We start from the raw sequence: 12,764 nt of genomic DNA on the forward strand, positions 1-12,764 counted from the left end.
AATTGTGACCACTCATGTTATTCAGTACACGTTATCTGATATAGTGTCCTCAGCCACGACCGCCCTACACAACACCACATACATTACACCTTTCACCCAGCCCTGCCAAGCCAGCTAATCCCTCAGAGAGAAAAGGCAACATGAGCAGGTTAGCTTAAGAACTTCTAAATGTACAATACCTCCTACACACAGTGGCATTATGTTCGCTTGTGTAGCATGTGTTAGCAACCGTGTGCATGTGCGCATTTAGGACCTTGTGCAGGCCGCATTCCTGAAGTTCATAGTAGCGGAAAGGGCAGCGGCCCCACTGCACAAGAGTGGGGGTGGGAAAGACTTACTGATGGAGGGCAGGCGTTGGAGGACGGAGCAGACGACTGGGGTAGCGGGGGCGGGGGGGGGGGGGGGGGGGGGGCAGAGGGAGGCTGGGATGGGCGAAGCAGATGGAGAAGAGGACCAGTAATACAGGATGAATGGGAGGAGAGTCTGCACAGATGAGTAAACACAAGTACATGCTGACAGCGGTGTCGATTTTCAACCATGCAAGTTTGAATGCCAGCGGTTAGTTGTCTTGCTTCAGCACACCTGGGCATTCCATGGAGAACACAGCTCCCTGTTTCACCTCTGGACCTGGAGCCTCCAGTCCTCACACATGCACAGAGCGGTTGTGTGGTGGGGCACCTTCGTAGGGCGACGCGGGAATGATTAGAATGATAAGACGAGGAGGTGTTGCCACACAACTCACAGGTTGCTGATTCTCAAAATGGCCCGTTGAGATCTGAGGGTTCCCCTTGGACGTGCCTCCACATAAATTGTATCCACAGAATGATCCTTTGCATTGCTGTTTAAAAAGAGTGTAATTAAGATAAACTTCACAAATTAATATATTACTTTGTATCCATTCACTATAATTATCTAATTTGTGAGTGTAGGTTAATGGATGAGTCAAAGCAGAACGTCATTTGCTAAAGCTACCCTTACTGGACAGCTCCGGATAAACAGAGGTTGTCTTGGGGATTTACCTTTTATTCATTGTTATTTACTGCTCACATTTACTTTTCATTTCACCTCCCCAAATACAATTCTTGTAGTTCATGGATTACTCAAGAAACTCATGCTCGTAAAAGATGTGCTATTCATGCAATATTAAATAGTACCGCTTTTAACCATCTCCCTATAGCCTCCAATATAGAGTTACAATTAAATTGTTCATTCGGGAATGCAGGGAGTCAATAAAAATAAATCTGAATTGCCAGCATTTATTTTATAAATGGATGTATCCTATGAATATCATGACATTTTTACAGTGTGGTCCATAAAACCTTTACAAATTCCATTGTACAGTCTGTAGTGACAATAAACTGCATCCAATGAAATTATGTCAGACAATGGTCCAGTTTGATTAAATCATTCACCTGAATTTGTATCAGGCATTCAACACATGTGACGCACACACACAAACAAACAGAATGCTGATGATAACAAATAGCTTCCCTCGCTTCAACACAATGACGCTATCAGCATGTTCCCTCTTCTCTGTGGCGGACAGAGAGTTCAGCCTTTCCTGTGCAGCAACTCAAGCGTCCAGAGGGTCGCGACTAAATCCTGATCCAGGGGCGATAAGGGCCTTAATTAGGCCGGATCCCACCCTTCCAGCTCTGCTCTGCACCAGGCTCACATCAGCACCAGGAAGCATGGCCTATATTCACCTCCTATGTGGGCCAAGGACACAGAATCACCTTTGGCCCACATCTAAAGACAGAGCTCAAGGGAAACATTTAAGCCCACGTCTTAGTAAATACAACCACTTGGCTTACTCAGGAACAATTGTAAAAACAGTAGAATGCTTCAGTGATTAGAACATGTGGGCAATGAATGGACAAACTTGACCTTTCAAGTGTTTTCAAAAATCTAGAATTTCTGCATATCCTCATGGATGCAGAGAGTTGCAGAACTGGAAGTAGTAGGGTAGTGGGAGCAGTAGTAGTAGTGAGTTCAAAAGTTTTAAGTTGGATTTGAGTTAACAATATTAATTGCAAGAGAAGAATTGTGTGTGTCTGTTTGTTTGCGTGCGTGTATGTCTGTGTGTGACAGACATACACGTGACTGTGTGACTCACTGTCCGCCCATCAACTTCCATTATAAAAAGAATGCAGAAAAAACATTGAACACTAAGCCATAATGTCCTTTAAGTGCTGAAGATTTTGATCATTGAATGGTTTCTGTGGCTGACATAATGCAGAAAAATACCAAAAAAGGGGCGGAAAAATAATAACATTTCAACATCTAGAGTAAATGCTGATACAGCATTCACACTAATAACAAGCATGCAGAGAAAAGATTATATATTACTACTCTAGGCTAGGTAAAACAGGCATGTCACTTATTCTATCCTTCAGTTGTAGCGAACCTTCATCCCACACAGAAGACAATCATTAATATAAGAAACGGCACAGGTAGATTCCCTATTCATGACAATTAAATCAAAGGAGCAGTAAGCCTAAGAACACAAACATACCATACCGATAGTTATATGTACAAAAGGCTAGCACACCTCAATGTTCTGAAGCAATGTTGGATGTAATTTAGGTCTGAAAAAAATCGGAGCATTTGTTGAATGTCAGAAAATGTTTACTGTAAATAAAATGGGGTAATGCAAATATATTCTCATGGATTTAACGGTAAAACAATGTGACTGCAAAGAGATCTGTAATTTCTGACCAAGCTAGAACAAGGTTGAGATGATCGATCATTAAATCACTTAAAACAAAGATGTCTCAGTCTTAGTTTATTTAAATGTAATTTATTAAACCGAACACACATGGCGGATGACACTAATATTCACAGAGAAACGTATTAAACACCTTATATACAAATGACATGATTAAAACACTTAAAAGGGAGAAGGATAAAACAAAAGTATAAAACACACTGTACAATATACACTAAAACCTAAAACTGATGTGACAACATTGCATACACTCCGCGACAAACCAACATCTTCTGGTCACCAGCTACAATTACCCTCAGCGTTCTATAACCAATCTCCAATTAATATCCTTATTACGATGTTTCAGGTGCTCATGACAAGAGTGTGATCAGTGCATCCAAAAACTTGGTCCTGTCCTCCATCTTCAGCTCAATGACTGGAAGGCAGAAGAGAAGTCAAATTATACAGTACATATGGAAAAACTGTGGGCTGTGTTTTGTATTGCATGACTGTGGCAAAAGCAATAAGCTTTTTGTTTACAATCTCTTTCCAAGTCAGGAAAAATATGGTTTTCGAATTAAAAGTGGTAGTTGTAAGGATGGATTTTCTTTGATGTAGATATAGCATGTCTGAGTGATTTGTGTATTTGCATTGGAATATTAATGCCAGTCACAAGACAGGCTTCAAAAGTCTGGATAATTGGGATGAACCCTGGAGGTTAACCTTGATAAGTTTCCAGACTGTAATAGGAAGATAACAGCTTGCCTGCCCCCTTGTGGCCAACACAGAGCAGCACCCAAAGTCACAGGCAAGGACACACATCAAGTGGATGGCATAGTCATGCAACTTTTAATCCTTAGCCAATAGACACATTTAACTGCTCACAATAATCACTTGCGCCAAAATAAAGCGTATAAAATAAAAAATGTAGGATATAATATATATTTATTAACATTTAAGCCTTTATCTTTTCATTAGAATGCATATCGCATTGTGACAATATATTACACTTAATAACGATGACAAAAGACAACAGCATCACTTACTAGAAGTGTCGAAGTGGTCATGGAGGCTTCTGGAGCTTGTGCTCTCTGCGGCTTTCTCAAAGGCCCGGCCGAAGAAACTAGAAGACAAAAACAGAAATCAAGACTGATTGAACACATTTAAATATAAACTAAAATCTATAGATTCCAAAAACTTTTCAACCAAAATAGAAATTCTGTTAGGCAGGTATCCCAAAACAACTGACGAAACATTTCAATATCTAAGATATTCTGACCTTCAGCGTTCCTATAAAAACGTACATTCTGAAAAGACCCCATGTTGTATGAGAGAACACCCCATGACCCTGCCCTTCTGAGCGATCTTACTTCTTCTTGTCTGATGTGTCAGAGTCCGGTGGGATCCCCAGAACGATGACGGTGCCCTTCTCCACGTCCAGCGGGGCAGCCATGACCAGGGGCAGCAGCTTACAACGCTTGTTCCTTGTCTGGCGACACGCAGCACAGAGGGTCAGAGAGGCAACTGAATTCATACGGATCTTATCATTGTTAGTTAATATGAGTGGGCCAGTTGACCTCGTTCATCCTCTTCGCCCAGTGTAACTCACAAACGTTCTGACTTTAGAGGGATGAACTACACCGCCCATCCCTCCATTCTATATAAAGGGTTCAAGAATTGCAGGCCCCACCTTTTAACTTTTCCCATGACTGACCATAATTCTATAAACATCTACCCAATGCTCATTGCCGGAGACGGACTGTGTCGACCCATTTTCTGAATGTCCGTGTAGTACTTACAGAGCTAACAAAAGCTTTCAGGAGATACTTGCACAGCAGCGTCAAGGCCATGGGTTTGGAGAAGAGACGTACATCTGGAGTTCCCTTATGAGGCATGAGGAAGAATGAACAGTTTAATAGCACGTATTCAAATGGGAAGAAAAAGTACCTCAAACAGCCAAAGTAGAAGGCGTGTAGGAAGACATGGGGGTACCTCCATGAGGTAGCAGTAGAGGAAGGGACCCTGGGACAGGATGAGGTTGGTACAGATGCAGCTGGCCACAGTCTGTTGGATGGCGATCAGCTTCTTCTTAGCCAGGTCAATGCCCAGGTGAAGACGTTCCAGGTTACTCCTTCAAAGAGCAATAAAAGACCCATTATACAAAATGAAAGGGTTTAGTCATGCTTGGTTGACATATGTGCTTAAATTCAAGAGCTTTTTTACATTGCTTGCCATGTCAATGGTCCAAACGAATTACAGATTATCAGAATGATCTCCTGCGCCTCCATTTCAGAGGCAAAAATCGATCTATTGAACCAACCTAGACAGACAGTCGAGGGCCTTGATGAAGTTGTCACTGGCACTCTCGTCCTTCTCCGTGCTCTCGAGCAAGGCAGCGGCTGCGTGCACCACGTCACTGGCCAGGAAGCGATTCTTGAACCCAAAGTGGACCCCAAACGTCTGGATACGGATGTCCTTCATGCTGCCAGGGACATTTTGATAGGAAAAAGGGGTATTAAAGCTAAGTTAGGCAATTCGGAGAAGCCAGCCAGAGTAAGATAGATTTTGAAAGCATCCAAAATCCCACCCGATCAGGCCTCCTTCCAAAGCCACTCCCCTAAAATACATGACTAGCTCGCTTCCTAGCCTGCTTGAGGACTCTGATCATCAGCAATGAGCGCACTGGCAGAGTGCATACAGCGGGCTGCTGGGTAGGTATGCCTGCAACAGCCACGGATACCGAATATCTTTCTTTTTGGTCAGATCATTTTATTTATTGGACTGCTGTTGGTATATAAAAGAGAATTAAAGCAAAATCATGCTTAAAAAATAAGTTGCATACTCTAGCAGGCAGTGTGAGGCCATGTGAATAAACAACTTGCAAGGAATAATTCAATATATCCGTTGTGTTGGTCCAACCCCTACCCGTATTTGTTGGATGACTCCTCAATGACCTCCCTTAGGTTCTCTTTGATGACCATGTCCATGGAATGGAACTTCTGTCGCACCTGCTTCAGGGGTAGACTGGAAAGAAAAAACACATGGCTTACACTAGATTCAAACATTCCCTCAATACATCATTTAATCAAGCCTTAATCAAATTAAGAAGCCCTTTTTGTGTAAAACGTAAGCAAAAAGCTGAACAAGGGAAACCACATGAAAAGAGCAAAACATTGTCTGGAAAAACAATACAAAATTATTCAAAAACAAAATCTGAATCAGAGTAGATATTAATCACAACGAAGCTGAGACTTACCCCATGTCAGCCAGAAACTCCTGCAGTTTCTTCTGCCCGTTCAGAGACCAGAGCTTAAAGTTGCAGGAGGTGTAAGTGGAGTTGCAGATGCTTTCAAACAAGGACCAGTGTTGGTAGAGAGTGAGACGAAGACTGTGGCATATGGTTAGGGAGAACACAGGAAATTAACATTTGTAAGGGAAAGAGAAAGAGACATTTATGTAGTAAGGGTATGGATGCATCTTGCATGATTGTTATGCAGCTCTGTGGAATTCAGTGTACGGCAAGAGGGGCGGGCAAAAGGATACTCGTATTCGAAGGAGATCCTCATGCAGTCGATGGAGAGGGAGTTGTCCTCGTCTTCGTTTCTGTGGTTGTGGCGGGAAACGTGGCGCTGCATGGTCGCGATGTCTGTGACGTACTTCATGCTAAACGCAGACCGCATGTTTCATTGTAAGAAAAATGGAATCACCAAACATTGAGGTACATAAATTGCATTATCTCAGACCGAACCCAGTGATTTAAATGTCTGTAAAAAAATAATTCCTACTGAGTGATTTTGTCATGAACCCACTGGTCGGTCAGTCCGATTACAGCCCACCTGTAGAAAGACAACAAAATGCTCTCAATGTAAAAACCACAGGCACGTCTTCTCTTTTCCAAAAACATGTTTTCCTTGTTTGGAAGCCACTTACCAGAGCATGTCTTTATTATCTTTCGTCAGGACCCACGCCAGTTCAAATATTACCAGGGAAGCCTGACAAAAAAAAACCAATTTTATTTAATATTTGTACAATATTTAAACAAGCAATAATCAGGTCCCCTTTCAGTTTGGATGTCTATACATTTTTAAAAACTCACAGACGTCCCGTGGTATTCATACTGCTCATAGTCAAACAGTATCTCTCGTCTGTGGGAAGAATTTAAAGTTATTCTTACTCATTATTCCAGAGAAGGCTATATTTTAGCTTTCATAAAATTAAAAAACCCTTTACCTCCGTGCCTCCCATTCCCTCTTCGCTCGTTGTCTTTCAATCCTCCTCTCAACCGCCCCCTGAAAGGTCACACAATTACAGAACTTTAACACCTTTAGCAATGTATACAAATAAAGCCCAAGTATCAAACTCTTCCTCACCTCGTCATATCTCTTGCGCTTCCCAGCAGGCTCTGAGCCGCCGTCGCTCTCATTCCCAGAGTCATCCGCCTCTTCGTCTTCATCACGAAAGATGTCGTCGTAGGATGGGACGCCGAGGTCATCGTCCTGTTTGATCAGCAGCTTTATCTGAGGAAAAAGAGACGGCTTAACAATCCAGACCTGCACCTGTAGGGCTTTACAAGCCTAGGTAATAAATAGACCAATACCAAATGTATACATAAATACTTAAAGTAGGTAACAGACTGACCCCAATAGTCAATCAGTGCAAACAAATAAAAAATATGAGGAAGAATGAATTGACGCAGAAAAGATTTGTCTCAGATTTTGCTCATTCCGTGCTCCATTAATAATGCCATGCAGAACAGTGGATACCATTATATTCTATAAACAGTATTTGGGCCACCTGGGAGTCGTTGTAAACATTGACCACATCCACGGGCCGGTGAGTGTCACAGATGAAGAAGATGGAGTCGTCATCTGGCTGCAACATCTCCAAAAGGTCGACATTGGCTCCGCAGTTCAAAAGAACAAAATACCGAAACTACGGCAAAAAAATAAACACATTATCATCCAAACCATTATTCGCCTGATTGTAGTTATTTAAACAGGCTTCATTACCTGCTCTTTGTGCTCCAGGAAGGCAGTGCCGAGGTCTTGCCAGCCTGTAACTGGTACCAGTGTGTACTGAACCTGGTCACAGTGGAACAGGGCCTGGAAAAGAGTGTGCACAACTAATAAATTGCCAGGAATACCATTCTAGTCAGTTCGTTTCAGAACACCAAACCAGCCATTGACGTAAGAACATCAATTCTTACCATATCACAAGTAGAGCTTGTTTGCAATTCATGCATTAGTAAACCCGAGTTGAGGGTGAAATGGGGTGTGTTATTGTCAAATGTTGTCATCGTTTACTGTTTCTCAAGAAGCCATACACCTTTCCAACGAGTCTCTCATCAAGCATTCTCCCGTGGTGCTCATACTACAATGAACAGGGATACTTTTCAGTAGCACAGCAACACTTTACTTTACCTGCAAGACTTTACAAGCGCAGAGGGCATCGATATCTGTTGCAACCAGGAGGGCTACTCTCTGGGGAAGAGAGACTGCGTTATCTTCAAATGCACAATAACAAAATCCCAGAACACATGAGAGGAACACATTTAATGTTGGCAAGATAACGCTACAAGCTGTCAACAAAACGTCCAAACATTTGTCGTCTTTGCTCGATAAAAATACAACTCTCACCTGGTTTATAACAACGTCATAAAACTCCTTTCTGATATCCGTTACAAACATTTCAGAATCGGCTTGACTGCTTTAAAAACGAATTAATTATTTCGGAATAGTTGTTGAGCTAAACAGCTGTCGTATAGTTCCTTGTTAAAAATATCGCGCCAAATCCGCACGTCATGTCCGGTCACAGCTGCTAGAGGAAGTCGACAGTTGTAAATGTTGTAATTTGATTGGTTACAAATAAATGTATTACTACAATGCTGGGACTTTATTTAGACGTCACTTTATTTGACACACTTTATTTAGAAACCATTCACCGAAAGATTCATACAAATAAAATAAAAACCCGGTAAGCAGATGCTTTCGCCTACAAATGCTCAGCATGCCAAAAACAGTTATTTTCAGCTCTCCAACATGATTGCAAGGGACTGTCCCAGGTCTTTATCTTAAGATATTTCACGGAGAAATCGCATTGGCAAACCAAAGTGAAGAAACCATTTTATTAAATAGTAATTGGACGTGCAAAATTGTAATTAAGATGAGTTAAGTGCAAGCATTATAATTAATATAATAACCGCAAACACAGCCTAAACATGTATTTAATCTCAAGTAAATTCCCACATACTAAAAATAAATAAAGCAATGAAAGATTCACAAAATAAATTAAAGAAAACCTATTTCCCTGTAAACTCCAACAATCATATCGTAATGAAAAACGTCATATTTTGTCGTATATTATACCTTTTCTTTAATAAAAAGAAAGACCAAGTACCGGTCAAAAATTTCACAATTTTTTGTTGGAGCTTGTCTGAGTATAAACGAAAAACAATTACATGTAATCATAATTTTGCTACTACTTTCTATGTTTGACAAACAATGCTTTCCTTTGTGCGATGTTAGCTTTTTACAAAAAACTATAAAATAATGTAGGAAATAAAGGCACAAATTAGTTTTGGTCCAAAAATTGGGCCAGAGCAAAATGCTTCAACCCATCATAACTTAAGCTTGTTTCACATTGTTTCACATGAATAAAACATGATGTCATAAGAACCTCTGCTCCAATAGCTACAACTGGTCATTTTAAGTTCTACAAAACCAGCCTAATGGACAAAAAATAGATTACAAAGAAGACTAAAAACCTTAACCCTGTTTGGCTATGGACTGAGGTGCTCACACTTTCCAAACACCGCCAGCCAAATGATATTGGTATGGTGAATGGAAACCCCCAGCAGAATTGCTTTGGGTCTAGCACCAGTTCCCTGGAAATGGTAGGGCTTTAGGAAGCGCTACCCCACACAGGATTGTGAGAAGGTATTTTCCAATGTCAGTACGTTCTCTCCAACCAACTAAAAACCAAAATGTACTATTTACAGTTACACCTCATTACAATATATCTGCGAGGCAAGATTACAGGTGTAGAACAGTATAGAAGACCAATGACTGAGATGATTGATAATACAGGTATGCTATTCATTTTCTGGCCCTCGCTTAACCAAATTACAGTCTAACCAACTTTGAAAGTCGCTTTGTGTGAACATTCCACCACAGAGCATTTAACAAAAGTTCCTTAAACAACGACAGCAAGTGATATAGGGGTCAAGCTATGTCCTAAATAAACCATTGTACATGTCTTTTGATAACGTATTCAGATGTTGTAAATTTCAAGGTAACATTCAAAATGTGCGTTGTAGACAGAAAAGTAGGGTATTTCAAAAACAGAAGTGTAATGATACAATACCATTTGTTGGTAAAAGACATAGCAATAAACTTTAACTAACATCATTCGTTTTGGAGATGAATTGCCCCAATGAAAACCTCAGATATTGACTTGATAGTGAAATTCAACATTCTCCCCATTCCAATCATAAAAGTTGTATTTCAACCCTGCATCCATAGAAATAGCTTTAAATACACTGTTTAGTGGAGTTGGCAGCCTTTTGAGAAGACCAAAGCGAGAACTAAAATGGCATTGAACTAATTCTAGAATCGTTTGAGCTGATCAGCTCAACTAATTGATCAGGTGCAACAAATAATATACAGTATATATTTGTTTAAATAGATGCACAAGTCACAAGGTGAATGTAAATGTGGGTGTAATCCTAAACTAATCCTTTGAAAATTGTCCATTTAAGTCCAGTCCAGGCCAGGTTATAGGGGCAGTAAGTAATTTGAGTTTGCCAGCTTGCGCTCTTGTGCGGCGGGCAACGTCTCCCTGTGACACAGGGGCCTGTGGCTGTCCTGGTCCTGGAGGGACGGGTAGTGCTGCCTGTAGCACAGCCAGGCGAATGAAAGGCCCAGTAAAGAGCCCACCAGCACATCTTACACAGGAGAGAAAACAAACACACGTAGAGTGTCAAGTTTCAATAGTAACACATTGCTGATAACAATTAATGCCATTAATAATAATAATGTACCCTTATTGAAAGTCATTTACGCTTCAAATTTGACCACGGGGAATCAAGAGGACGTCAACACTTCAGACTTTGATACTCACCCTGCCAGTGGTGCTTGAAGTCACAGGTCCTGGAGAGAGCGATCAGGCTGGCCAGCAGTAAAGGGGTGAGGAAGGCACACAGTCGCCACGCTCTGCCTTGGCCCCCTTTGTTGAAGCACCGCAGTTTCCCCCCGATGTACAAGGCCGTGAAACCCAACCCTGCAAAGGCAACTGAATAAAGACAATGTATATTAAAGACACCGTGGAAATAAGAGAGTTAAGATGAAGTGACCAACAAACAACAAGGAATACCTGATAGAGACCCCAGCCTCTCCTTTCCTAATTAAAATAATTGAATATGTCCTTGTTTTTTTAAAGAAATGATGAGAATTCATATGATATGAAAAGGAGTGGCAGCTCTTACAGGATGAATGGCCGCTGGGGAAGCTCTTCCGGCCTTCGATCACGGTATCTGGGTCACCGCTGCACTGCATCTCCAGGTTCATCTGCCCATCTGGGAAGCAGCGGTAGAAGAAGTCTGGTCGCGGCCTGAATTAAGATTAAAAGGGGAAGGAATCTTTAAATCGCTTATTTCTGAAATAGGGTCCTGCAGCAAAAAATGATAACTTTAGATGTATTGATGTACCTGCCAACCACCAGCTTAATGGCATTTGTAAAAACTCCATTCAACACCAGCGTTAGAGTCACAGCTGTGGAAAGGAAATATTGTATAAATCAAAATTCTACCTTGTCATTTTCCTTTTCATAAATTGGGCGGGAACCAACAGTGGTACAATCTGAATTCTTTGTTCCATCAGTTAAACCAGCTCAAACCAGCTGACTGTGCTTTCCGAAAAAATTGCAATAATGAATGCTTGAGATTATCAAACAGCTGTTCCTGTCCTACCAAGGAAGGCTTCCTTCAAGTCCCCTTTCTCCTTCCTCTGCAGGATGGTGAAGAGGAGGATCACGATCATCGGAGTGAAACACGCCACACTCTGATAAAGAAAAGCAATCAGATGCATTGCAAATCGATTATGCATAAAGTTGGGAATCAATCAATTGTTCAAAACATTGCTGATAATGTTGAATGACTGTTCTGAGGAAAAAGGTACCATCACCAACACGGCACACACAATACTCACAAACATGAGAGTTGTGGGTACATGGTCTCTGCCCACACGATGGTACTTATACAACCACATCTCCTCAGGCTGAATTTCACGGATAAAAGGAGGTAGCTTCTCGGTAAGGCTGAACAGAGTGAAAAGAAAATGCTGACTGTAAAATATTGTGCACACATAGACATTGTCTTTCAAATGGAAAAAAGATTAGAAGCCAGGCTAAATATACTTACAGAAACACAAACAAAAGCAGAGTTCGGATGGAAACCTCAGAGAGGACACCTCGCAATAGTTTCCCCTTCATGTTTTATTCTCTGGGAAGACGTCTGGGAAGACTAGACAACGGCCAGCATGTCACCAACCACAAACCAAGTTATCCCACACTAACAGGAAAGAAAAAAAATGCTGTGATCACAATTGTAAACACTGATGAGTCAGGAAATAAATGAAAAGGGGCCAGAATGTATTGATTTAGTTCATAAGTTTGCAGGCATCAATTTTACTTTACTTTAGCCATGGATTAATATTATTTGACATGCATATGTAGCCATTATTCGAAAATTACAGCTAGCTGGTTTTCTCACAAAGGCCGACTACATAAGGCAGTTTTTACCCTGAAAGACCTTTGTAAAAATAGGAATGAATGACAATAAACGTCTTAAGTTTTGAAACTCGTGTCGGTCATTCTACAAATAGGATGGTGGGTTATTTCCGGAAAGACACAGTACGGATCAATACAAGTGAGCTAGCAATACAACATTAGCCAACTAGTAACATCTGTCAGACTAGGCATCTGGCCTGGTTTTATTTCCGCATCCCACAATGAGAATCATGCAGCATTACAATTTATCATCAACACCAACCTTGACCACCGC

The 12,764-nt window shown here is 41.2% G+C and overlaps 2 protein-coding genes across 2 annotated transcripts; both read right to left on the reverse strand.

Annotated features, from left to right (window-relative positions):
• Nucleotides 1-2,771: 2,771 nt before the first annotated feature.
• cdc45 (CDC45 cell division cycle 45 homolog (S. cerevisiae)) lies at nt 2,772-8,572 on the reverse strand. The gene is made up of 18 exons (XM_056591566.1): nt 8,344-8,572; nt 8,128-8,187; nt 7,717-7,809; nt 7,502-7,639; nt 7,078-7,224; nt 6,938-6,996; nt 6,804-6,852; nt 6,638-6,699; nt 6,493-6,543; nt 6,251-6,370; nt 5,964-6,095; nt 5,633-5,731; nt 5,028-5,189; nt 4,700-4,838; nt 4,507-4,590; nt 4,078-4,196; nt 3,754-3,830; nt 2,772-3,143 (listed from the first exon to the last, which is right to left on the reverse strand). The coding sequence occupies exons 1-18, from the start codon at nt 8,392-8,394 to the stop codon at nt 3,079-3,081; spliced, it is 1,707 nt and encodes a 568-aa protein (XP_056447541.1). The 5' UTR covers nt 8,395-8,572; the 3' UTR covers nt 2,772-3,078.
• Nucleotides 8,573-8,620: 48 nt separating this feature from the next.
• On the reverse strand, nt 8,621-12,214 carry plpp5 (phospholipid phosphatase 5). The gene is made up of 7 exons (XM_056591567.1): nt 12,123-12,214; nt 11,911-12,019; nt 11,673-11,763; nt 11,412-11,475; nt 11,190-11,314; nt 10,826-10,996; nt 8,621-10,649 (listed from the first exon to the last, which is right to left on the reverse strand). Exons 1-7 carry the CDS (start codon nt 12,191-12,193, stop codon nt 10,480-10,482), a joined length of 801 nt encoding a protein of 266 aa, XP_056447542.1. The 5' UTR covers nt 12,194-12,214; the 3' UTR covers nt 8,621-10,479.
• Nucleotides 12,215-12,764: the final 550 nt, after the last annotated feature.

This window comes from Gadus chalcogrammus, chromosome 6 (genome assembly GCF_026213295.1).
Source record: "Gadus chalcogrammus isolate NIFS_2021 chromosome 6, NIFS_Gcha_1.0, whole genome shotgun sequence".
NCBI lineage: Eukaryota > Metazoa > Chordata > Actinopteri > Gadiformes > Gadidae > Gadus > Gadus chalcogrammus.

Excerpts from the sequence above, each read along its gene's own strand:
- cdc45 (XM_056591566.1), bottom strand. The coding sequence starts at position 8,394 with ATGTTTGTAACGGATATCAGAAAGGAGTTTTATGACGTTGTTATAAAC. Across the intron at positions 6,096-6,250 it reads AGGATCTCCTTCGAATACGA|TCTTCGTCTCACTCTCTACC; the intron begins GTATCCTTTTGC and ends CATATGCCACAG. Across the intron at positions 4,839-5,027 it reads GCCCTCGACTGTCTGTCTAG|GAGTAACCTGGAACGTCTTC; the intron begins GTTGGTTCAATA and ends TGCTCTTTGAAG.
- plpp5 (XM_056591567.1), bottom strand. The coding sequence starts at position 12,193 with ATGAAGGGGAAACTATTGCGAGGTGTCCTCTCTGAGGTTTCCATCCGA. Across the intron at positions 11,315-11,411 it reads ATTAAGCTGGTGGTTGGCAG|GCCGCGACCAGACTTCTTCT; the intron begins GTACATCAATAC and ends ATCTTAATTCAG. Across the intron at positions 10,650-10,825 it reads CTTCAAGCACCACTGGCAGG|ATGTGCTGGTGGGCTCTTTA; the intron begins GTGAGTATCAAA and ends CTCCTGTGTAAG.